This window comes from Fringilla coelebs (genome assembly GCF_963513975.1).
Source record: "Fringilla coelebs genome assembly, chromosome: 24".
Classification (NCBI taxonomy): domain Eukaryota; kingdom Metazoa; phylum Chordata; class Aves; order Passeriformes; family Fringillidae; genus Fringilla; species Fringilla coelebs.
In genome coordinates, this window is record NC_140050.1 from 6125343 (window position 1) to 6147876 (window position 22534).

General features: G+C 53.5%; 1 protein-coding gene across 3 annotated transcripts; it reads left to right on the forward strand.

Annotated features, from left to right (window-relative positions):
• The first annotated feature begins 7 nt into the window (after window positions 1-7).
• SUGP1 (SURP and G-patch domain containing 1) lies at window positions 8-21776 on the forward strand. 3 transcript variants are annotated; one of them, XM_084221102.1, is made up of 14 exons: window positions 8-38; window positions 3059-3230; window positions 5059-5162; window positions 6135-6359; window positions 9089-9212; window positions 11066-11169; window positions 12361-12484; window positions 14063-14640; window positions 14896-15002; window positions 16137-16314; window positions 16842-16948; window positions 17616-17761; window positions 18858-18987; window positions 21124-21776. In XM_084221102.1, the coding sequence occupies exons 1-14, from the start codon at window positions 14-16 to the stop codon at window positions 21148-21150; spliced, it is 2151 nt and encodes a 716-aa protein (XP_084077228.1). In that variant the 5' UTR covers window positions 8-13; the 3' UTR covers window positions 21151-21776. The 3 variants fall into 3 exon arrangements, with proteins under 3 accessions (XP_084077228.1, XP_084077230.1, XP_084077229.1); XM_084221104.1 differs by having other exon boundaries at window positions 12373-12484; XM_084221103.1 differs by having other exon boundaries at window positions 9101-9212.
• The last annotated feature ends 758 nt before the right edge of the window (window positions 21777-22534 follow it).

The following is a 22534-nucleotide window of genomic DNA, read 5'->3' on the forward strand; positions in this document are numbered from 1 at the left end:
CGGGGGCTCCAAAATGGACAACCACAGGGATGCGCCAGGTACGGCCCGGCCCGGGCGGCTCCTGCCGCTCCCGGTTCTGCCCCGCTCCTCCCGCGTCTCTGCCCCACTCCTCCCGCTCGCTGCCATTCCCCGGCTCGGCCCCACCGCTCCCGGGGCTCCGTGAGCCGGGGGTGGGGGTGTGCGCCCGGGGTGGGGGTGTGCCGGTAGAGTCGGGGGCTGGGGGAAGCCCCCCCCGTTAAATTCGCTCCTTTTTTCCCGCAGCGGAGCTAGCCGAGAGTTCGGGATGGATCCCCGCGTTCGTTCCCGGCTCGTTTTTCCCCTAGGGAAGCTGGGCTGCTGGTTCGGGATGGCTCCTCTGTTAATTTCCCCCCGTTTTCCCACAGGAAAACCGAGCATGGGGTCCGGGGTGTTCTCCCTGTTATTTTTCCTTCTCTTTTCCCCCAGGGAAGCAAAGCTGGTATTTCGGGGAGGCTTCACTTTTGATTTTTCCTCTCCTTTTCCCACAGGAAACCCAGCTGTTCATTCCCTCCCTCTTTTCCCGTAGGAAAGCTGAGCGGATGGTTTGTGGAGACCCCACTGCTGATTTTTTTTTTCCTTTTTTTTTCTATTGGGAAGTTAAGTTTGGGATGATCCCACAGTTCATTCCTTCCCTTTTCCCACAGGGAGAGCAAGCCTTGTTCCGGGATGATGCCCATGTTAATCTCCCCTCTTTTCCCGTAGGAGATAGGAGCCTTGATTTGGGATGGTTTCCCTGCTAAATCCCACCTTTTTCCTTCAGGAAAGGTGCCCCTTGATTCAGGATGATCCCTGATCATTCCCTCCTTCTTCCACAGGGAAGACCAGCCTTGGTTTGGGATGATCTCCTTACTAATTCCCTCCGTTTCCCTCAGGAAAGCTGAATTCTGGATGGTCCCTACTCCAATCCTGCCTTTTTTCCTCAGGGAATGCGCCCCTTGATTTGGGATGATCCCTGTTAAATCCCGCCCTTTTCCCTCAGGGAATGCGCCCCTCGCTCCAGGCGATTCCCAGGCTAATTCCCACCCTTTTCCCTCAGGGAATGGACACCTGATTCCTGGACAATTCCCACCCTTTTCCCTCAGGGAATGGACACCTGATTCCTGGACAATTCCCACCCTTTTCCCTCAGGGAATGGCCCCTGATTCTGGACAATTCCCGAGCTAATTCCTGCCCTTTTCCCTCAGGGAATGGCCCCTTATTCCAGACAGTTCCCGTGCTAATTCCCGCCCTTTTCCCTCAGGGAATGGCCCCTGATTCTGGACAGTTCCTGTGCTAATTCCCGCCCTTTTCCCTCTGGGAATGGCCCCCGATTCCAGACAATTTCCGAGTTAATTCCTGGCTCTTTTCCCTCAGGGAATGGCTGCTGATTCTGGACAATTCCCATGTTAGTTCCCGCCCTTTTCCCTCAGGGAATGGTCCCTGATTCTGGACAGTTCCCGAGTTAATTCCCACCCTTTTCCCTCAGAGGGAATGGTCCCTGATTCTGGACAATTCCCACCCTTTTCCCTCAGAGGGAATGGTCCCTGATTCTGGACAGTTCCTGCGCTAATTCCCGCCCTTTTCCCTCTGGGAATGGCCCCCGATTCCAGACAATTCCCGAGTTAATTCCCGCCCTTTTCCCTCGGAGGGAATGGCCCCTTATTCCGGACAGTTCCCGGGTTAATTCCCACCCTTTTCCCTCAGAGGGAATGGTCCCTGATTCTAGACAATTCCCGCCCTTTTCCCTCAGGGAATGGCCCCTGATTCCAGACAATTTCCCTGCTAATTCCCACCTTTTCCCTCAGAGGGAATGGCCCCTGATTCTGGACAATTCCCGAGTTAATTCCCACCCTTTTCCCTCAGGGAATGCGCCCCTGATTCTGGACAGTTCCTGAGTTAATTCCCACCCTTTTCCCTCAGAGGGAATGGCCCCTGATTCCTGGACAATTCCCGCCCTTTTCCCTCAGGGAATGCGCCCCTGATTCTGGACAATTCCCGAGTTAATTCCCGCCCTTTTCCCTCAGAGAATGGCCCCTGATTCTGGACAGTTCCTGCGCTAATTCCCGCCCTTTTCTCTCAGGGAATGTGCCCCTGATTCCAGATAATTTCCATGCTAATTCCCACCTTTTCCCTCAGGGAATGGCCCCTGATTCTGGACAATTCCTGGGTTAATTCCCGCCCTTTTCCCTCTGCGAATGGCCCCCGATTCTGGAGAATTCCCAAGTTAATTCCCGCCCTTTTCCCTCAGGGAATGCGCCCCTGATTCTGGACAGTTCCCGAGTTAATTCCTGCCCTTTTCCCTCAGAAGGAATGGCCGCTGTTTCCTGAATAATTCCCCTGCTCATTCCCGCCCTTTTCCCTCAGGGAATGGCCCCTGATTCCTGGACAATTCCCGCCCTTTTCCCCCAGAGGGAATGGCCGCTGATTCCAGACAGTTCCCGAGTTAATTCCCACCCTTTTCCCTCAGGGAATGGCCCCTGATTCTGGACAATTCCCGAGTTAATTCCCACCTTTTCCCTCAGAGGGAATGGCCCCTGATTCCAGACAGTTCCCGAGTTAATTCCCGCCCTTTTCCCTCAGGGAATGGCCCCTGATTCTGGACAATTCCCGGGTTAATTCCCGCCCTTTTTCCTCAGGGAATGGCCCCTGATTCTGGACAATTCCCGGGTTAATTCCCGCCCTTTTTCCTCAGGGAATGGCCCCTCATTCCTGGACAATTCCCGCCCTTTTCCTTCAGGGAATGGATTCCGGACAGTTCCCGAGTTAATTCCCGCCCTTTTCCCTCAGGGAATGGCCCCTGATTCTGGACAGTTCCTGCACTAATTCCCGCCCTTTTCCCTCTGGGAACGGCCCCCGATTCCAGACAATTCCCGAGTTAATTCCTGCCCTTTTCCCTCGGAGGGAATGGCCGCTGATTCCTGGATAATTCCCCTGCTAATTCCCGCCCTTTTCCCTCAGGGAATGGCCCCTGATTCCTGGACAATTCCCGCCCTTTTCCCTCAGAGGGAATGGCCCCCGATTCCGGAGAATTCCCGAGTTAATTCCCGCCCTTTTCCCTCAGGGAAGGCGAGCCGGTGGTTCGGCGTGTCCCAGTCCAAGTCGGCCAAGACGAGCGTGAACATCCTGCAGCAGGAGGAGCTGATTGCCCAGAAGAAACGGGAGATCGAGGCGCGGCTGGAGCAGCAGGCGCGGCAGAACTCCCTCAGCATCCCGCAGCTCCCGCTGCTCGGAGAGTACGTGGGGATCCCGGGAATCTGCCCACCACAAATGGGGGACTGGGGAGCTGAGGGGGGAAAATCACAGTTCTGGTGGAGCTGGGGGGGGAAAATCCCAGTTTTGGTGGAGCTGAGGGGGGAAAATCCCAGTTTTGGTGGAGCTGAGGGGGGAAAATCCCAATTTTAATGGAACAGGGAAGGAAAATCCCAGTTTTGGTGGAGCTGCGGGGGGAAAATCCCAGTTTTGGTGGAGCTGAGGGGGAAAATCCCAATTTTAATGGAGCAGAGGGGAGAAAATCCCAGTTCTGGTGGAGGTGAAGGGGGAGAATTCCAGTTTTGGTAGGGGTGAGGGGGGAAATCGCAGTTCTGGTGGAGCTGAGGGGGGGAAAATCCCAGTTCTGGTGGAGCTGAGGGGGAAATATCCCAGTTTTGGTGGACCTGAGGGAGGAAAATCCCAGTTTTGGTGGAGCTGAGGGGGGAAAATCCCAGTTTTGGTGGAGCTGAGGGGGGAAAATCCCAGTTCTGGTGGAGCTGAGGGGGGGAAAATTCCAGTTCTGGTGGAGCTGAGGGGGGAAAATTGCAGTTTTGGTAGAGCTGAGGGGGGAAAATCCCAGTTTTGGTGGAGCTCAGGGGGGGAAATCCCAGTTTTAATGGGGCAGGGAAGGAAAATCGCAGTTTTGGTGGAGGTGAGGGGGGAAAATCGCAGTTTTGGTGGAGCTGAGGGGGGAAAATCCCAGTTTTGGTGGAGGTGAGGGGGGAAAATCCCAGTTTTGGTGGAGCTGAGGGGAAAAAGTTCCAGTTTTGGAGCTGAGGGGGGAAAATTCCAGTTTTGGTGAAGCTGAGGGAGGAAAATCCCAGTTTTGGTGGAGCTGAGGGGGGAAAATCCCAGTTTTGGTGGAGCTGAGGGGGGAAAATCCCAGTTCTGGTGGAGCTGAGGGGGGGAAAATTCCAGTTCTGGTGGAGCTGAGGGGGGAAAATTGCAGTTTTGGTAGAGCTGAGGGGGGAAAATCCCAGTTTTGGTGGAGCTCAGGGGGGGAAATCCCAGTTTTAATGGGGCAGGGAAGGAAAATCGCAGTTTTGGTGGAGGTGAGGGGGGAAAATCGCAGTTTTGGTGGAGCTGAGGGGGGAAAATCCCAGTTTTGGTGGAGGTGAGGGGGGAAAATCCCAGTTTTGGTGGAGCTGAGGGGAAAAAGTTCCAGTTTTGGAGCTGAGGGGGGAAAATTCCAGTTTTGGTGAAGCTGAGGGAGGAAAATTCCGGTTTTGGTGGAGCTGAGGGAGGAAAAATCCCAGTTTTAATGGGGCAGGGAAGGAAAATCCCAGTTTTAATGGAACAGGGAAGGAAAATCCCAGTTTTGGTGGAGCTGAGGGAGGAAAATCCCAGTTTTGGTGGAGCTGAGGGAGGAAAATCCCAGTTTTGGTGGAGCTGAGGGGGGAAAATCCCAGTTTTAATGGGGCAGGGACGGAATATCCCAGTTTTGGTGGAGCTGAGGGGGGGAATATCCCAGTTTTGGTGGAGCTGAGCGGGGAAAATCCCACTTTTAATGGAGCAGGGAAGGAAAATCCTAATTTTAATGGAGCAGAAGGAGGAAAATCACAGTTTTGGTGGGTTAGGGAGCAAAAATCCCAGTTGTACTGGAGCAAGGGTAAGAAAATCCCAGTTTAGCTGGAGCAAGGGAAGGAAAATCCTAATTTTAATGGAGGAGGAAGAAGATTTGGAGTTCTTAGGGGAATTCATTGGTAGGTGAGGAAAATGACCGATTCCAGGAGTTGTTCCTGTCCCAAATCCCTCGTGGGAAGGGCAGGGAAGCTCCCAAATCCCAGCTCCTGTTTTCCTGTCCCCGCTCAGCGACGATGGCTCCGAGAGCGAGGCCTCCGTGTCCAACAAGTTTGTCAATGATGGCAGCTTCCTGCAGCAATTCCTCAAGCTCCAGAGGGAAAAATCCAATGCTGGTAGGTCCTTCCTTTCCCAAGCCAAACCTGGGGTTCCCTGGAACTCTGTCCCCTTCATTCTCCCCTCAGAAACTGCCCCAAATTTCCCCCAAAAAATTCTGGGAATGCCCCAGCTCCAAACTGAGGCGGACCTGGAGCCTCTCCCAGCCCAAACCTGGGATTTCAAGGAGGAATTTCCCTTTCTCCTCTCCTCAGAAAACACCCTAAATCCCCTTAACAATTCCAGGAAATACCCCAGCCCAAACCCCAAGATTCCCAGGAATAATTTAATTTTCTCCACAGAAAAAGTCCCCGAACAATTCCAACAACTCCGGGAACGCCCCAGCTCCAAACCCCAGAAAGAAACAGCCTAAGCAGGCCTTGAACCAGATGCTCCAGGCTTGGAGCCTTTCCCACCCCAAAGCCAGCACTTTAGGAATAATTTCCTGTTTATTCTCCCCTCAGAAACTGCCCTGAATCCCCCCCAAAAACTCTGGGAATGCCTGAGCCCCACACCTGGGGAAGAAGCTGAGGAAGCAGCCGGGGCAGGCCCTGAGCCGGATGCTGCAGGCCCGGCGTCTCTCACACCCCAACCCCTGAATTCCAAAGGATAATTTCCTTTTATATTCTCCACAGAAAGTGCCCCAAGTGCCCCCAACACCCCCGGGAATGCCCCAGCCCCACACCTGGGGAAGAAGCCGGTGCTGCTGGGGAAGAGGCCGGGGCAGGCCCTGAGCCGGATGCTGCAGGCCCAGAGCCTCTCACACCCCAACCCCTGAATTCAAAAGGATAATTTCCTTTTCCTTTCTCCACAGAAAGTGCCCCAAATGCCCCCAACACCCCTGGGAATGCCCCAGCCCCACACCCCGGGAAGAAGCCGGTGCTGCTGGGGAAGAGGCCGGGGCAGGCCCTGAGCTGGATGCTGCAGGCCTGGAGCCTCTCCCAGCCCAAACCAAAATCCCTAAGGATAATTTCCTTTTATTTTCTCCACAGAAAGTGCCCCAAATGCCCCCAACACCCCCGGGAATGCCCCAGCCCCACACCCCGGGAAGAAGCCGGTGCTGCTGGGGAAGAGGCCGGGGCAGGCCCTGAGCCGGATGCTGCAGGCCCGGAGCCTCTCCCAGCCCAAAGCCAGCCCCGTCCTCAGCCGCCTCAGCGTCTTCCAGGGCCCCGATGAGGATGAGGAGGAGGATTACGAGCAGTGGTTGGAGATTAAAGGTCAGTGGTAGCTCCTGCTCTGGTGCTGGAGCTGGGAATGCCTGTCCTGGGATAGGGGTTCAGTGGGGGCAGGATTCCCTCAGGCCCAGTGGGGAATGGGGTGGGATTCAGATCCTGGGACATTTTGGGATAGAATTCCCTCAGGCCCAGTGGGGAATGGGGTGGGAATCAGATCCTGGGATAGGGGTTCAGTGGGAGCAGGATTCCCTCGGTTCCTCTCAGGAATGGGGTGGGATTCAGATCCTGGGGCAGGATTCCCTCAGTTTCCCTAGGGAATGGGGTGGGATTCAGATCCTGGGGCAGAATTCCCTCAGTTTCCCTAGGGAATTGAGTGGGATTCAGATCCTGGGATAGGGGTTCAGTGGGAGCAGGATTCCCTCAGGCCCAGTGGGGAATGGGATCATTTTGGGATAGAATTCCCTCAGGCCCAGTGGGGAATGGGGTGGGATTCAGATCCTGGGATAGGGGTTCAGTGGGGGCAGGATTCCCTCAGTCCCCCTAGGAAATGGGGTGGGATTCAGATCCTGGGGCAGGATTCCCTCAGTTCCTCTCAGGAATGGGGTGGGATTCAGATCCTGGGGCAGGATTCCCTCAGTTCCTCTCAGGAATGGGGTGGGATTCAGATCCTTGGGCAGGATTCCCTCAGTTCCTCTCAGGAATGGGGTGGGATTCAGATCCTGGGATGGGGGTTCAGTGGGGGCAGGATTCCCTCAGGCCCAGTGGGGAATGGGGTGGGATTCAGATCCTGGGACATTTTGGGATAGAATTCCCTCAGGCCCAGTGGGGAATGGGATCATTTTGGGATAGAATTCCCTCAGGCCCAGTGGGGAAGGGGGTGGGATTTGGGTTCTGGAACATTTTGGGATAGAATTCTCTCAGGCCCAGTGGGAAGTTGGGTGAATTTATCCTGGGATAGGGGTCAGGGAGGGCCAGGATTCCTTCCTGGATAGGGGCTCAGTTTGGGACACGATTCCCTCAAATTCTCATTTGCACCTTTGGAATGTTGTGCCAAGTGCTGGGCTCTCCAGGAAGTCCTGATTCTTGTCCTTAAAATGGGATTTTAAGGGGTTTAAGTGCTGGAAAATGAGGAATTAGTTTAGGAAAAATCTGTGTGTGTGAATATATAACATAAACGACGCCTCCAGCATGGAATTGTGCCCAGGTAAAATCCAAAATCCAGGTAAAAAATCTCACCTGTAGGTCCTGAATGCCTGGAAAAACAAGGACATGGCAGGAATTATCCCGTGTTTTATTGGGATAATCCAGGGCAGGAAGCCCCGAGGCAGATCTGCCTCAGAATGGGAATTTCACGGGTGGGTTTTAATGGATAAAAGGAGCTCAGCCAGTCACACTCGGCTTTGTGCCTTCATTTATCCATCCCTAAAATCCCACAGAGTCCTTTCTGCTGGGATTTGTACCAGCATAATCCTGGGAATTTGGGATTGGAGCGTGAAATGGGCTGGGAAAAATGCAGGGAGCTGAGGTGGGTTTGCCTTCATTTCAGGATTTTGGGGCTGGTCCCGTTGGATCAGCGGGGATGGCTCTGCTCTGGCCTCCCAAAATTCCCCAAAATCCCTGGATTTATTCCCACTCCGTGGTCCCTCTGGGAATTCCTGGGCCCAGAAGCCAAACTCCAGGGTTTTTGGAGTTCTGGGAATGTTCTGGGAAGGGCTTGGCAGCTGGAATCTGGATTAAAACCAAATTCCTGCTCTTTCCTTGCTGGGATTTGTCAGGAACAAATCCAGTGGGAGCCAATTCTGCCACAGTTCAAGCTGGGATGAACTGGGTGCAGTGGAAACCTCCAAACTGGGGTGGGCTGGTGGATTCCCAATCCCTGGAATATCCAAGGAAAGTGGGAGAAGCCTCCAGGGAAACCTTGGAGCTGCTTCCAGAGCCTAAAGGGGCTCCAGGAGAGCTGGAGAGGGATTTGGGATGAGGGGTGGAGGGACAGGAGCCAGGGAATGGGTTTGGGATTTGGGAATTCCAGGGCCCAGGGAATGGATTTGGGATGGGAATTCCAGGACCCAGGGAATGGATTTAAACTGAGAAAGGAGAATTTGGGCTGGAATTCCCAGGAAAGCTGTGGCTGCCTCTGGATCCCTGGGAATGATCATGGAAAAGTTGGAGGAGGGAAATTCCCTGGAGATCTCAGAGTCTGAAAGGGCTCCAGGAGAGCTGCAGAGAATTTGGGATAAGGGATGGAATTCCAGGGAATGGCTTCAAACTGAGGGAGGGGAATTTTGGGAGGGAATTCCTGGCTGGAATGGGCTGGAATTCCCAGAGGAGCTGTGGCTATCCCTGGGAAAGATTGGAGGAGAGAAATTCCAAGGGCTGAAAGGGCTCCAGGAGACCTGCAGAGAATTTGGGGTAAGGGATGGAATTCTAGGGCCCAGGGAATAGCTTCAAACTGAGGGAGGGGGAATTTTGGGAGGGAATTCCTGGCTGGAACGGTCTGGAATTCCCAAAAAAGCTGCGAAAAAGCATCCCAGGAAATCTCAGGCCAGCAAAAAAAGCGGGAACGAGCTGAGCTTTCACCCCACCCCAAACTTTAGATTTCCCCATGGGGAGAGCTCAGAAAAATCCGAATTTTTGCTGTGAACGACCTTTCTACAACTGCCTGCCCCCTCTCATCCTTTCTCTCCCCATCTTGCTCCGTGGTTCCCGGCAGTAATTCCCTGTTTCCCGTTGTGGGGGCACTTGAACCCCAAGTACTGACAGCCTCCTTAAAGTTTTGCCCCCAGAGGACTCGGAGACGCGGCAGGTGGTGGAAAAGCTGGCCAGGTTCGTGGCTGAGGGCGGCCCCGAGCTGGAGAAGGTGGCCATGGAGGACTACAAGGACAATCCTGCTTTCTCGTGAGTCTGGGATTTGGGGGTTGAGAGGGGGAAATTTGGGGGTTGAAAGGGGGAAGTTTGGGGGTTGAGAGGGGGAAATTTGGGGGTTGAGAGGGGAATTTGGGGTTTTAAAGGGGGAAATATGGGGGTTGAGAGGGGGAGATTTGGGGGTTGAGAGGGGGAGATTTGGGGGTTGAGAGGGGGAAATTTGGGGTTTGAAAGGGGGGAAATTTGGGGGTTGAGAGGGGGAAATATGGGGTTTGAGGGGGGGGAATTTGGGGTTTGAAAGGGGGAAATTTGGGGGTTGAGAAGAGAAAATATTTGGATTTGAGTGGAGCTCAAATTTGGGATCTGAGTGGAGCTCAAGTTTGGGATTTGAGGGGGGAAAATTTGGAATTCAAGGGGGGAAATTTGGGGTTTGAGGGGGGAAATTTCGGGTTTGAGAGAGGAAAATGTTGGCATTTGAGTGGAGCTCAAATTTGGGATTTGAGTGGAGAAAATGTTTGGATTTGAGTGGAGCTCAGATTTGGGATTTGAGTGGAGCTCAGATTTGGAATATGAGGGGGGAAAATTTGGGGTTTGAAGGGAGAAATTTGGGGGTTGTGAAGAGAAAATGTTTGGATTTGAGTGGAGCTCAAATTTGGGATTTAAGGCTGGGGGTGGGTGTGCTGTTCTTCCTTCAGGGGGGAATTTGGGGTTTGAGAGGGGGAAATTTGGGGTTTGAAAGGGGGAAATTTGGGGGTTGAGAGGGGGAAATATGGGGTTTGAGGGGGGGAATTTGGGGGTTGAAAGGGGGAGATTTGGGGTTTGGAAGGGGGGAAATTTGGGGGTTGAGAGGGGGAAATTTGGGGGTTGAGAGGGGAAAATGTTGGCATTTGAGTGAAGCTCAAATTTGGGATTTGAGGGGAGAAAATTTGGGATTTGAGGGGAGAAAATTTGGGATTTGAGTGGAGAAAATGTTTGGATTTGATTGGAGCTCAGATTTGGGATTTGAGTGGAGCTCAGATTTGGGATATGAGGGGGGAAAATTTGGGGTTTGAAGGGAGAAATTTGGGGTTTGTGAAGAGAAAATGTTTGGATTTGAGTGGAGCTCAAATTTGGGATTTAAGGCTGGGGGTGGGTGTGGTGTTCTTCCTTCAGGGGGGGAATTTGGGGGTTGGGAGGGGGAAATTTGGGGTTTGAAAGGGGGAAATTTGGGGTTTGAAAGGGGGAAATTTGGGGTTTGAAGGGGGTAAGTTTGGGGGTTGAAAGGGGGAAATTTGGGGGTTGAAAGGGGGAAGTTTGGGGTTTGAAAGGGGGAGATTTGGGGGTTGGAAGGGGGAGATTTGGGGGTTGAGAGGGGGAAGTTTGGGGGTTGAGGGGGGGAATTTGGGGTTTGAAGGGGGGGAGATTTGGGGGTTGGAAGGGGGAGATTTGGGGGTTGGAAGGGGGAAAATTTGGGGGTTGAGGGGGGAAAATTTGGGGGTTGAAAGGGGGAAGTTTGGGGGTTGAAAGGGGGAAATTTGGGGTTTGAGAAGAGAAAATGTTTGGATCTGAGTGGAGCTCAGAGTTGGGATCTGAGTGGAGCTCAAATTTGGGATCTGAGGGGAGAAAATGTTTGGATTTGAGTGGAGCTCAGATTTGGGATTTGAGGGGAGAAACTGTTTGGATTTAAGGGTGAAGATTTGGGATTTGAGGGGAGGAAATGTTTGGGTTTGAGGGGCGAAGGTGTTAGTTCATTGTTCTTCCCAGAAGGGAGAAAATTTGGAATTCCTTGTTTAAGATGCATTCTGAGTAATTCCTCCATTTTTCCATGTGGGAATTGGAGCTGTTTCTATCCCAGAATTTTATTATTTGGACAATTATTCCACTTTTTTTTTTTTTCTTTTTCCCAGGTTTTTGCATGATAAGAACAGCAGAGAATTCCTTTACTACAGGAAGAAAGTGGCAGAAATAAGGAAAGAAAATCAAAATTCCCAGGCAGCCTCTTCCCAAAAAGGTAATTCCCACTAAAATCTGGGAATGGGAACAGCAGGAGGGAAATTTGGGGTTGATTTGGGATTGGGCTGGAAAGAGAATTCCCAGCTGGAAGGAGAATCAAATCCTCCTGCCAAAAAATGTGGATTCTCAAAATATTCCTGGGATTTTAAATGGGATTTTTTTTCTTTTGGAGTTGTCAAAAATATTCCAAAATAATTCTCCAGTACTGAAAATTTAGGAAAAGGGGATTTTTTTTTCCCCTTCATATTTTGTTGGATTTGATTGGAGTATCCACCCTTTTCCAGGTGAGATTTGGGATTTTCCATAGGGAATTTCCCCTGAAAAAGCCTCCAGGGGGTGCAGGGAGAGGAGGGTTAAGTGGGTTTAGAGGGAATTTGGGATTTTCCAAAGGAATTCCTTTTGTTCCTGAGTAATTCAGGGGTAAAATCTTGAAATGTGGATAATCCTGGCTGGTGTAATCCTATGGAAAAATCCAAAATTTTTAATTAGGGATAATTCCAGGTGCTGTAATCCTATGGAAAAGTGCCTGATAGAGTGGAAAAATGACAAAACCTTTAATTAGGCTTAATTCCAAGTGGTTTAATCCTCCAGAAAAGTGCCTGGCACAGGGAAAATTTGGGATTAGGGAGCCAAAGCTGCCGTTCCTCTCATCTCTCCCATCCCTGCTCCCCAAAGCCAGGCCTAAGCTGAAGGTTTTGTGCTTTCAGCTCTTCCTTTGTGCCAATTCTCCTGCTTTAAACCCAACATTTGGCCTAATCGTGTTCTTGGGGCCCTTAAGCCAGGTTTAGGCCCCGTCCCTGCTCCCCAAAGCCAGGTCTAAACTGAAGTTTTTGTGCTTTCCTTGTAGCACTCTCCCCACTTTAAACCTGGCTTTTGACATAACTGTGCTCTTGGGATCCTTAAGTCCTGTCCCTGCTCCAAACCTGGGTTTAAACTGAAGCTTTTGTGCCTCTCAGCCATTCCTTTGTCCCAGTTCTCCCCCTTTAAACCCGGCTTTAGGCCTCACTGAGAATCCTTAGCCCCCACCCCTACTCCCAAACTCAGATTCAAACTGATACTTCACGCTTTTTAACTGTTATTTTGTACCAATTCTCCCCCTTTAAACCCGACTTTAGGCCTCTCTGGGGTCCTTAGGCCGGGTTAGGCTGGGCTGGGGTGAGCTGGGCCCAGGACTAATCCCTGCCTAAAGTTTCCCCCCCAGCCGACCAGGAGACGCGCAACTCGGCCGAGAAGCTGGCGCAGTTCGTGGCTGCAGGGGGGCCCGAGGTGGAGGCCATTGCCCTGCAGAACAACAGGGAGAACCCTGCCTTCAGGTGGGCAAAATTCCTGGGTTTTGGGGCTTGTTTTCCTGGGAATTCCCAGGGAAAATCCTGGGAATTCTTAGGTTGAGGTTTTGGAGCAGTGAGACTCGAGGTGCTCAGGTTTGGGGGGCTGAGTGGACTGAGGTGGGAACTTTGCCCTGCAGAACAATGGGGACAACTCTGCCTTCAGGTGGGCAAAATTCCTGGTTTTTGGGGCTTGTTTTTCAGGGAATTCCCAGGGAAAATCCTGGGAATCCTGAGTTTACAAGGATATTGTAGTTTTAGAGAAGTGGGACTTGAGGTGCTCAAGTTTGGGGGGCTGAGGTGGGAACTTTGCCCTGCAGAACAGCAGGGACATCCCTGCCTTCAGATATGGAAATCCCTGATTTTGGGGGCTTTTTGTCCAGGGAATTCCAAAGGAAAATCCTGGGAATTTTTAGGTTGGGGTTTTGGAGCGGCGAGAATCGAGGTGCTCAGGTTTGGGGTGCAGAGGAATCAGCACATTCCTGATTTTTGGGGCTGTTTTTCCTTTATGGGATTGTGTTCCCTGATGCAAGTGGAAGCTGCACTGGCTGCAGGAATGCACAGGATGGTGCTGGAGAGCTGGGAATGCTCTGGGAATGCTCTGGGAATTGCAGGAGGGAAAAATCCAGTGCTGGATCCCAGCCCTGGAGAGCTGGGAATGCTCTGGCCACTGCAGGAAGGAAAATTCCTGAGGAAACTCTGCTGGATCCCAGCCTAGGAGAGCTGGGAATGCTCTGGGAATGCTGTGGGCATTCCAGGCAGGAAAATTCCAGCGCTGGATCTCAGCCCTGGAGAGCTGGGAATTGCAGGAAGGAAAATTCCTGAGGAAACTCTGCTGGATCCCAACCCTGGAGAGCTGGGAATGATCTAGGAAAGTCCTGGGCATGCTCTGGGCATTCCAGGCAGGAATTCCACAGCTGGATCCTGCTCTGAGTGGAGCTGGAGAGCCAGGAATGCTGTGCTGGGAATGTTCTGGGCATTCCAGGCAGGAATTCCACAGCTGGATCCTGCTCTGAGTGGAGCTGGAGAGTCAGGAATGTTCTGGGAATGTTCTGGGAATGTTCTGAGAGTGCTTTGGGCATTCCAGGCAGGTAGGGCTGGAGAGCTGGGAATGCTGTGAGCATTCCAGGCAGGAATTCCACGGCTGGGTTGCAGCTCTGAGTGGAGCTGGAGAGCTGGGAATGTTCTGGGAATGTTCTGGGTCTTCCAGGGAGGAATTCCACAGCTGGATTGCAGCTCTGAGTGGAGCTGAAGAGCTGGGAATGCCCTGGGGATGCCCCGGGGATGCCGTGAGCATTCCAGGCAGGAATTCCAGCTCTGAGTGGAGCTGGAGAGCTGGGAATGCCCCGGGGATGCTGTGAGCATTCCAAGCAGGAATTCCACGGCTGGATTGCAGCTCTGGGTAGGGCTGGAGAGCCGGGAATGCCCCGGGGATGCCGTGAGCATTCCCGGCAGGAATTCCAGCTCTAAGTGGAGCTGGAGAGCTGGGAATGCCCCGGGGATGCCCCGGGGATGCCGTGAGCATTCCCGGCAGGAATTCCCAGCTGCTCCCGTTGTTGTTCGCAGGTTCCTGTACGAGCCCCACAGCAAAGGGCACCGCTACTACCGCCAGAAGCTGGAGGAGTTCCGCCGGGCCCGGGCTGCCCCCGGGGGCTCCCCTTTGCCCGGGAATTCCCCTTTTCCCGGGAATTCCCCTTTTCCCGGGGGCTCTCCTTTTCCCGGAGAATCCGGCCTCAAAAGGAAAAGCAGTCCCGAGGCTTCTCCCTCCCCTCTGTGCTTCCCCCCGCCTCTCCCCGTGCCCTCCCCTCTCCCTCTCCCCATTCCCATCCCGCCACCTCTGGCTCTTCCCCTTCCCTCTCCCGTCGTTCCCGCCGCTCTTCCCGTTCCTTCGGCCTCTCCTGCCCCCTCCTCATCCTCCACCTCCCCTCCGGATCAGCTGGCCCCAATCCCGAATTCTGCCCCGATCCCGAATCCAGCCGCAATCCCAAATCCTGCCACGACCCCAAATCCATCCGCGAGCCCAAGTCCTGCTCCGGGCAGCACCAAAAAGAAGAGGAAGAGCCGGTGGGGGCCGGAGGAGGAAAAGGTGGAATTGCCTCTCCCCCAGCTGGTGCAGCAGCTGGATTCTCCCTCTCCCCTCTCAGGTGAGTGGGATTGGGTTTTCCTGGGAATTTCGTGGCTCCAGAGTTGTTTTTTATTTCCTGAGATGGGCACGGATCGAGTTTTCTGCTGTCAATCCAATTTTTTTCCCCTGTGGGTTTTATTTTCCTTTCACTCTGTGGGAATTGCAAACAGAATTCTATTTCTTTTCTTTTCCCACCCTTTTATTCCCTTTCATTCCCCTCTCTTTGAGATTTTTCCCATCTCCCAGATTTTTCCCTGGTTTTTTTTCCCTGCAGTTCAGGACCTGAAAGGTCTGGGATACGAGAAAGGCAAACCCGTGGGACTGGTGGGGGTCACGGAGCTCTCGGAGGCCCAGAAGAAGCAGCTGAAGGAGCAGCAGGAGGTGAATCCCAAAAATCCTTCCTGAATTCCCTCCTGTGGGAATAACAAAGCTTTTCCATCATGGATTCCCTGGGAGAAGCATGGGGCTGGAATCAGCAGGAATAGCAGAGGCTTTGGGAATAAGGACCTTTCCATCCCTGAAATCCCAGAGGAGCTTTTCTGGGGGTGAATCTCATTTTTCCTGGGACAAATCCCATTTTCCCAACCTGAATCCCATTTTCCCAGCCTGAATCCCATTTTTCCAGCCTGAATCCTGTTTTCCCCAGGACAAAACCAATTTTTCCAGGCTGAATTCCATTTTTCCAGGACAAACCCCATTTTTCCCCGGGACAAACCCCGTTTCCCCAGCCCAGACCCCGTTTCCCCAGCCCAAACCCCATTTCCCCCAGGACAAGCCCCATTTTTCCAGCCTGAATCCCATTTCTTCCAGCCCCGTCCCCGGTTTCCCCCAGCCCCGTCCCCGGTTTCCCCCAGCCCCGTCCCCGGTTTCCCCCAGCCCCGTCCCCGGTTTCCCCCAGCCCCGTCCCCGGTTGCCCCCAGCCCCGTCCCCGGTTTCCCCCAGCCCCGTCCCCGGTTTCCCCCAGCCCCGTCCCCGGTTTCCCCCAGCCCCGTCCCCGGTTGCCCCCAGCCCCGTCCCCGGTTGCCCCCAGCCCCATCCCGGTTGCCCCCAGCCCCATCCCGGTTGCCCCCAGCCCCATCCCCGTTCCCCCATCCCCGTTCCCAGCCCCATCCCGGTTTCCCCCAGCCCCATCCCGGTTTCCCCCAGCCCCATCCCGGTTGCCCCCAGCCCCATCCCGGTTGCCCCATCCCCATTTCCCCGGTTGCCCCCAGCCCCGTCCCCGTTCCCCCATCCCCATTTCCCCCAGCCCCATCCCCGTTCCCCCATCCCGGTTGCCCCCAGCCCCATCCCCGTTTCCCCCAGCCCCATCCCCGTTTCCCCATCCCCGTTTCCCCATCCCCGTTTCCCCAGCCCCATCCCTGTTTCCCCCAGCCCCATCCCCATCCCCATTCCCCCATCCCGGTTGCCCCTAGCCCCATCCCCGTTTCCCCCGTTCCCCCATCCCCGTTCCCAGCCCCATCCCGGTTGCCCCCATCCCCGTTCCCATCCCCATCCCCGCTGTCTCTGCCGTTGCAGATGCAGCAGATGTACGACATGATCATGAAGCACAAGCGGGCCATGCAGGAGATGCAGCTGCTGTGGGAGCGGGCGCTGCAGCAGCACCAGCACGGCTACGACAGCGACGAGGAGGTGGACAGCGAGCTGGGCACCTGGGAGCACCGCCTGCGCCGCATGGAGATGGACAAGACCCGGGGTGGGTGGCACTGGGAATTCCAGAGGGGAATTCCATTCCTAGGGGGCACTGGAGTGGGTGGGACTGGGAATTCCAGAGGGGGAATTCCATCCCTGGGGGGCACCTGGGTGGGTGGGATCAGCATTCCGGAGGGGAATTCAATCTCTATCCTGGGCACCTGGGAGCACCGCCTGCGCCGCATGGAGATGGACAAGACCCGGGGTGGGTGGCACTGGGAATTCCAGAGGGGGAATTCCATCCCTGGGGGGCACCTGGGTGGGTGGGATTGGAAATTCCAGAGGGAATTCCATCCCTATCCTGTGAGCTGGGCACCTGGGAGCACCTCCGGGGTGGGACCAGCATTCCGGGGGGAATCCCATCCCAAACCATTCCAGAGGGGGAATTGCATCCCTGGGGGGCACTGGAGTGGGTGGGACTGGGAATTCCAGATGGGAATTCCATCCCTAGGGAGATGGACAAGACCGGAGGTCATGCTCCAGGAATCCCAAGGGATTTTCCATGACCTGGGTGTTATCCTGCTTTTCCAGAGTGGGCGGAGCAGCTGACCCAGATGGGCCGAGGGAAACATTTCATCGGGGATTTCCTCCCGCCCGACGAGCTGGAAAAGTTCATGGAGACCTTCAAGGCACTCAAGGTGAGGATTCCTGGGATTCTGGGAATTCCTCCAGCTCTCCTTGCTCCATTCCTGCAGAGAAAAACAGGGATCAGATTCCCACTGTTAGCACAGAAATGAGGCAATATTTGGGAAAAATTCCTTCGCTGGGAGGGAATGGGGTGGAATTCCCAAAGGATCTGTGGCTGCTTCATCCCTGGAAATGTCCAAGGAATGTTGGGAGCGTCCTGGGATCATGGGAAGTGTCCCTGCCCACGGGTCTGGATGGGCTTGAAGGTCCCTTTCCACTCTGGAATTCCACAGTTTGGGATTTTTCTGGAATTCCAGACAAACCTTCCACTCGGTTCCTCTTTGGGGTCAGTGGGTACCAAGCTGGGAAAAAAATGGGAATTTTTGGGAATGGTGCAACTCCAGCACCTTCCAGTCCTTCCCAAACCCTGGAATTCCTGGAAGCTGCCTGATCCCTGTTTTCCAGCACGGGGCCTGACATTCCCTGGGATTCAGCCTTGGGAAAGAACCAGATCCAGGGAACAACCTGGAATTCCGGAGCTGTTGTTGGAATCCCAGGAAACCCTGGCGGTTCTTTCCCAAAATCCCAGTTTGGGGGTGGATGAAACTGCTTTTCCTGTGATCCATGGAGTAAAAAATCCCCTTTTTTCCTGCTTTTTCCTGCTTTTTCCCACTGCAGGAGGGCCGGGAGCCGGATTATTCTGAGTACAAGGAATTCAAGCTGACGGTGGAAAACATCGGATACCAAATGCTGATGAAAATGGGATGGAAGGAAGGAGAAGGATTGGGATCCGATGGGCAGGGAATTAAAAACCCTGTCAGCAAGTGAGTGTTCCTATGGATTATTCCTTTGGAATTCCTGCTGGAATCTCAGCCCAGCTGGGATTTCTCACCTGAGCATGGAAAATTCAGCCCGGGGAAAAAAAGAAAAAATTCCTGATATTTTTGGGAGGATTTTCTCCTGGATTTGTGGCGGTAGCTGGAATTGTCTGAGCCCTCAAATCCTGAATTTCTGACCCAAATTTCCATAGGGAAGTGCAGCTCTAAGAATTCCTGGCTGCACCTCCCCTCTCTCACAGGATTAAATCCTTAAAATCAGAAATTCCTGGGAATATTTGCTCTCCTTGGAGTCACAAAGTCATGGAAATATTAAAACAAAACAGTGGGAAGCACGTCCAGGGGAGGACATTCCAGCCAGGATCAGAGCTTTGTGTGATCCTACGAGTCTTGGTTTCATTCCATGCCCAGAAATGTTGGGATTTGATCCCACTTTGGGCATTCCAAAGGTTTTCTTTAGGTGGATCAGCTTCCATCCAAATTCCCAGGGATTTGGGGTAGGAAACCAATCCCTGCTTCTATCCAAATTCCTGGGGATTTGGGGTAGGAATCCAATCCCTGTTTCTATCCAAATTCCCGGGATTTGGGGTAGGAAACCAATCCCTGTTTCTATCCAAATTCCCGGGATTTGGGGTAGGAATCCAATCCCTGCTTCTATCCAAATTCCTGGGGATTTGGGGTAGGAAACCAATCTCTGATTCCATCCACATTCCCAGGGATTTGGGAAATGAAACCAATCCCTGCTTCCATCCAAATTCCCGGAGATTTTGGGTAGGAAACCAATCCCTGCTTCCACCCAAATTCCTGGAGATTTCGGGTAGGAAACCAATCCCTGCTTCCACCCAAATTCCCAGGGATTTGGGAAGTGAAACCAATCCCTGCTTCCATCCAGATTCCCAGGGAATTGGGAAATGAAACCAGTCCCTGCTTCCATCCAGCACCAAACCTGGGGATCTGGGTAGGAGACCAGGGAGGTCCCGGGGGCGCCGTTCCCGTGGGAATTCCGGGGTGGGGGTGTGACCGCGCCGTTCCCGTGGGAATTCCGGGGCAGGGGTGTGACCGCGCCGTTCCCGGTTTTCCGCAGGGGCACCACGACCATGGACGGGGCCGGGTTCGGGATCGAGCGCCCGGCTGAGCTGACCAAGGAGGACGACGAGTACGAGGCCTTCCGCAAGCGCATGATGCTGGCCTACCGCTTCCGGCCCAACCCGCTGGTACGGGATAACGGGAACGGGATAACGGGAATGGGATTGGGATAACGGGAATGGGATTGGGATAACGGGAATGGGATTGGGATAACGGGAATGGGATCAATGCTGGCCTACCGCTTCCGGCCCAACCCGCTGGTACGGGATCACAGGAATGGGATTGGGATAACGGGAATGGGATTGGGATAACGGGAATGGGATAACGGGATCAATGCTGGCCTACCGCTTCCGGCCCAACCCCCTGGTACGGGATAACGGGATTGGGATAACGGGATTGGGATAACGGGGTCAATGCTGGCCTACCGCTTCCGGCCCAACCCGCTGGTACGGGAATGGGATCACGGGATAACGGGAATGGGATTGGGATCACGGGAATGGGATCAATGCTGGCCTACCGCTTCCGGCCCAACCCGCTGGTACGGGAGCACGGGATAACGGGATAATGGGATTGGGATAACGGGATCAATGCTGGCCTACTGCTTCCGGCCCAACCCGCTGGTACGGGGATGGGATAACGGGATAACGGGAATGGGATAACGGGAATGGGATAACGGGGTCAATGCTGGCCTACCGCTTCCGGCCCAACCCGCTGGTATGGGAGCATGGGATAACGGGATAATGGGATTGGGATAACGGGGTCAGTGCTGGCCTACTGCTTCCGGCCCAACCCGCTGGTACGGGGATGGGATAACGGGATAACGGGATTGGGATAACGGGAATGGGATTGGGATAACGGGAATGGGATCAATGCTGGCCTACCGCTTCTGGCCCAACCCGCTGGTACGGGAATGGGATAACGCGATAATGGGATTGGGATAACAGGATAATGGGATTGGGATAACGGGAATGGGATAATGGGATCAATGCTGGCCTACCGCTTCCGGCCCAACCCGCTGGTACGGGAGCATGGGATAACGGGATTGGGATAACGGGATTGGGATAATGGGGTCAATGCTGGCACACCGCTTCCAGCCCAACCCGCTGGTATGGGAATGGGATAACGGGAATGGGATTGGGATAACGGGAATGGGATAATGGGATCAATGCTGGCCTACCGCTTCCGGCCCAACCCGCTGGTACGGGAGCACGGGAATGGGATTGGGATAACGGGAATGGGATTGGGATAACGGGAATGGGATTGAGGTAACGGGATTGGGATCAAGATAACAGGAATGGGATCGAGGTAACAGGAATGGGATCAGGATAACAGGAATGGGATCGAGATAATGGGGTTGGGATCAGGATAGGATCAAGGCCAGCATACTGCTTCCAGCCCAACCTCAACCTGCTGGTAGGGGATCACGGGATAACAGGAATGGGATTGGGATAGCAGGAATGGGATGATGGCAGTGGGATGGGATTAATGCTGGTGTGTGGCTCCCAGCCAAACCCACTGCTAGGGGAGAATTGGGATCCATGGGATGGGATCCGTGGGATGAGATGGGATGGGATCCATGGGATGGGGATGGGATCCATGGGATGGGATCCATGGGATGGGGATGGGATCCATGGGATAGAATGGGATGGGATCCATGGGATAGGGATGGGATCCATGGGATGGGATCCGTGGGATCCATGGGATGGGATTGATGGATTGAGGGGAGGTGGGGACGGGAAGGAGCCGGTGATGAGGGAGGGTCCCAGGAGCGGGGCAGGGATGGATCCCCTGGAACAGGAGTGTCCCAAACCCAGGCAGGCACAGGGACCAATCCCTGGAATCTCTGGCGTAGCTCTGGGAATGTTGGCAGCTGGGAAATTCCTCTGGGATGGAATTCCTCTCCTCATCCTGAACCAAATCGTCCTCCTGGAATTCCCTGCCTGCAGAATTCTCCTTCCCTTTTTTTTTTTTCCCCCATTTAAATCCCAGTTTTATTCCCAGTTTTATCCCAATTAAACTCCTGCCAAGGGAAGCTCCTCCACAAATCCCATGATTTCTTTGGAATTACCATTTTCCAGGGAACAAAACCAAGCTTGGATTTTCCCTTTTCCCTCTCCAGCCAAAAGCTGCCTTTAATTTTGGGATAAAAAACCTGGAAAATGTCACATTCCAGTGGCTTTCCCAGAGAATCCAGGTGCTGATTTTTGGGATAAAATCCCCAATCCTGATGATTTTTTCCATTGTTTTTTTTTTCCTCCCTACAGAACAACCCACGGCGACCTTACTACTGAGGAGGGCTTTTCCCAACAGATTTCCTGGGAATTCTTATCCCAAACTTCATTATCCATCTCTTTTCTCCTGATATTATCTGGCTTTTTTTTTTGGAATCACAGCTCCTCCTTTCCCCCATGGAAAAGCTTTCCCAGCTTTTTTTGGGGGGACACAGGGAGGGGTTTTTGAGCAGCCCCAAAAATTCCCCAAGGAACTCCAATTCCAAGGAGTTTGGGATTTTTGGGAATGGCAGATTTTGTGCTGGTCCAGGAGGGGGAGGGATTTTTATTCCTCGATTTTTGTCTTGGAATCTCAAATCCAAGAGATTTTGGGGAATTTGGGGAACCAGTGCCTCCAGTTTTGCCTCTGGATGGGTGGATCTGGCCTGGATCCGTTGGGAATTCCAGGATTTGATGTATCCAGGGGAGGGGATTTATTCCCTTCCCAAGGATTTTGCCAACACCTCCTGTGCTTTGGGATGATGAAGACCCAAAATTCCAAAGTCACACTTGGGAAAAATCCAACAAAATTCCAGCACCACGCTTTGGAAAAACCCAGTTGGATTTTGTTGTCCTAAAAATGGGAAAGAAAACAAAAAAAACTCTGGAAATAAAAATTTTCTTCACGGAGTCTGTAAATAAAATCAAACTTGTTTGTTCCTTCGGTTTAATCCTTGGAATTTTTTGGGAAGAGAGGGATTTTTTCTAGGGTGGGAGGCTGCCCTGGAACTGGCTTTTCCAAGGGTTTTCAGGGGAAAAAAAGCTGGATTTGGTTCCTTTTTTGGGATACTTGATGTGATTCTTTGCTATTTTTTTTTAATTATAGAGAGGAGGGCTTGGCTTTTAATTAAAACCATTCCAGGGTGAGGGGGGGAGGGTGGGGTTATCCAGGGAAAATCCAAAATCTGCAAGCCTGGAGCCCCAGGATCCCAGTCTGTCCCTCTGTGACCCCCCGTCCTTCCCTGGATCCCAGTCCTGGATCATATTCCAAGTCCCAGTCCTGGATCCCATTCCTGATCCCAGTCCTTCCCTGGATCCCAGTCCCTGCCTGGATCCTGTTCCCGATCCCATTCCTGGTCCCAGTCCCTGCCTGGATCCCATTCCTGATCCCATTCCCGATCCCAGTCTCGGATCCCATTCCTGGCCCCATTCCCTCCCTGGATCCCATTCCTGATCCCAGTCCCAGATCCCATTCCCAATCCTATTCCTGATCCCAGTCCCTCCCCAGATCCCACTCCCAGATCCCATTCCCGGTCCCAGTCCCTCCCTGGATCCCATTTCCGATCCCATTTCTGATCCCATTCCCGATCCCATTCCTTCCCTGGATCCCATTCCTGATCCCATTCCCTCCCTGGATCCCATTCCCGAATCCCATTCCCAGATCCCATTCCCGATCCCATTCCCG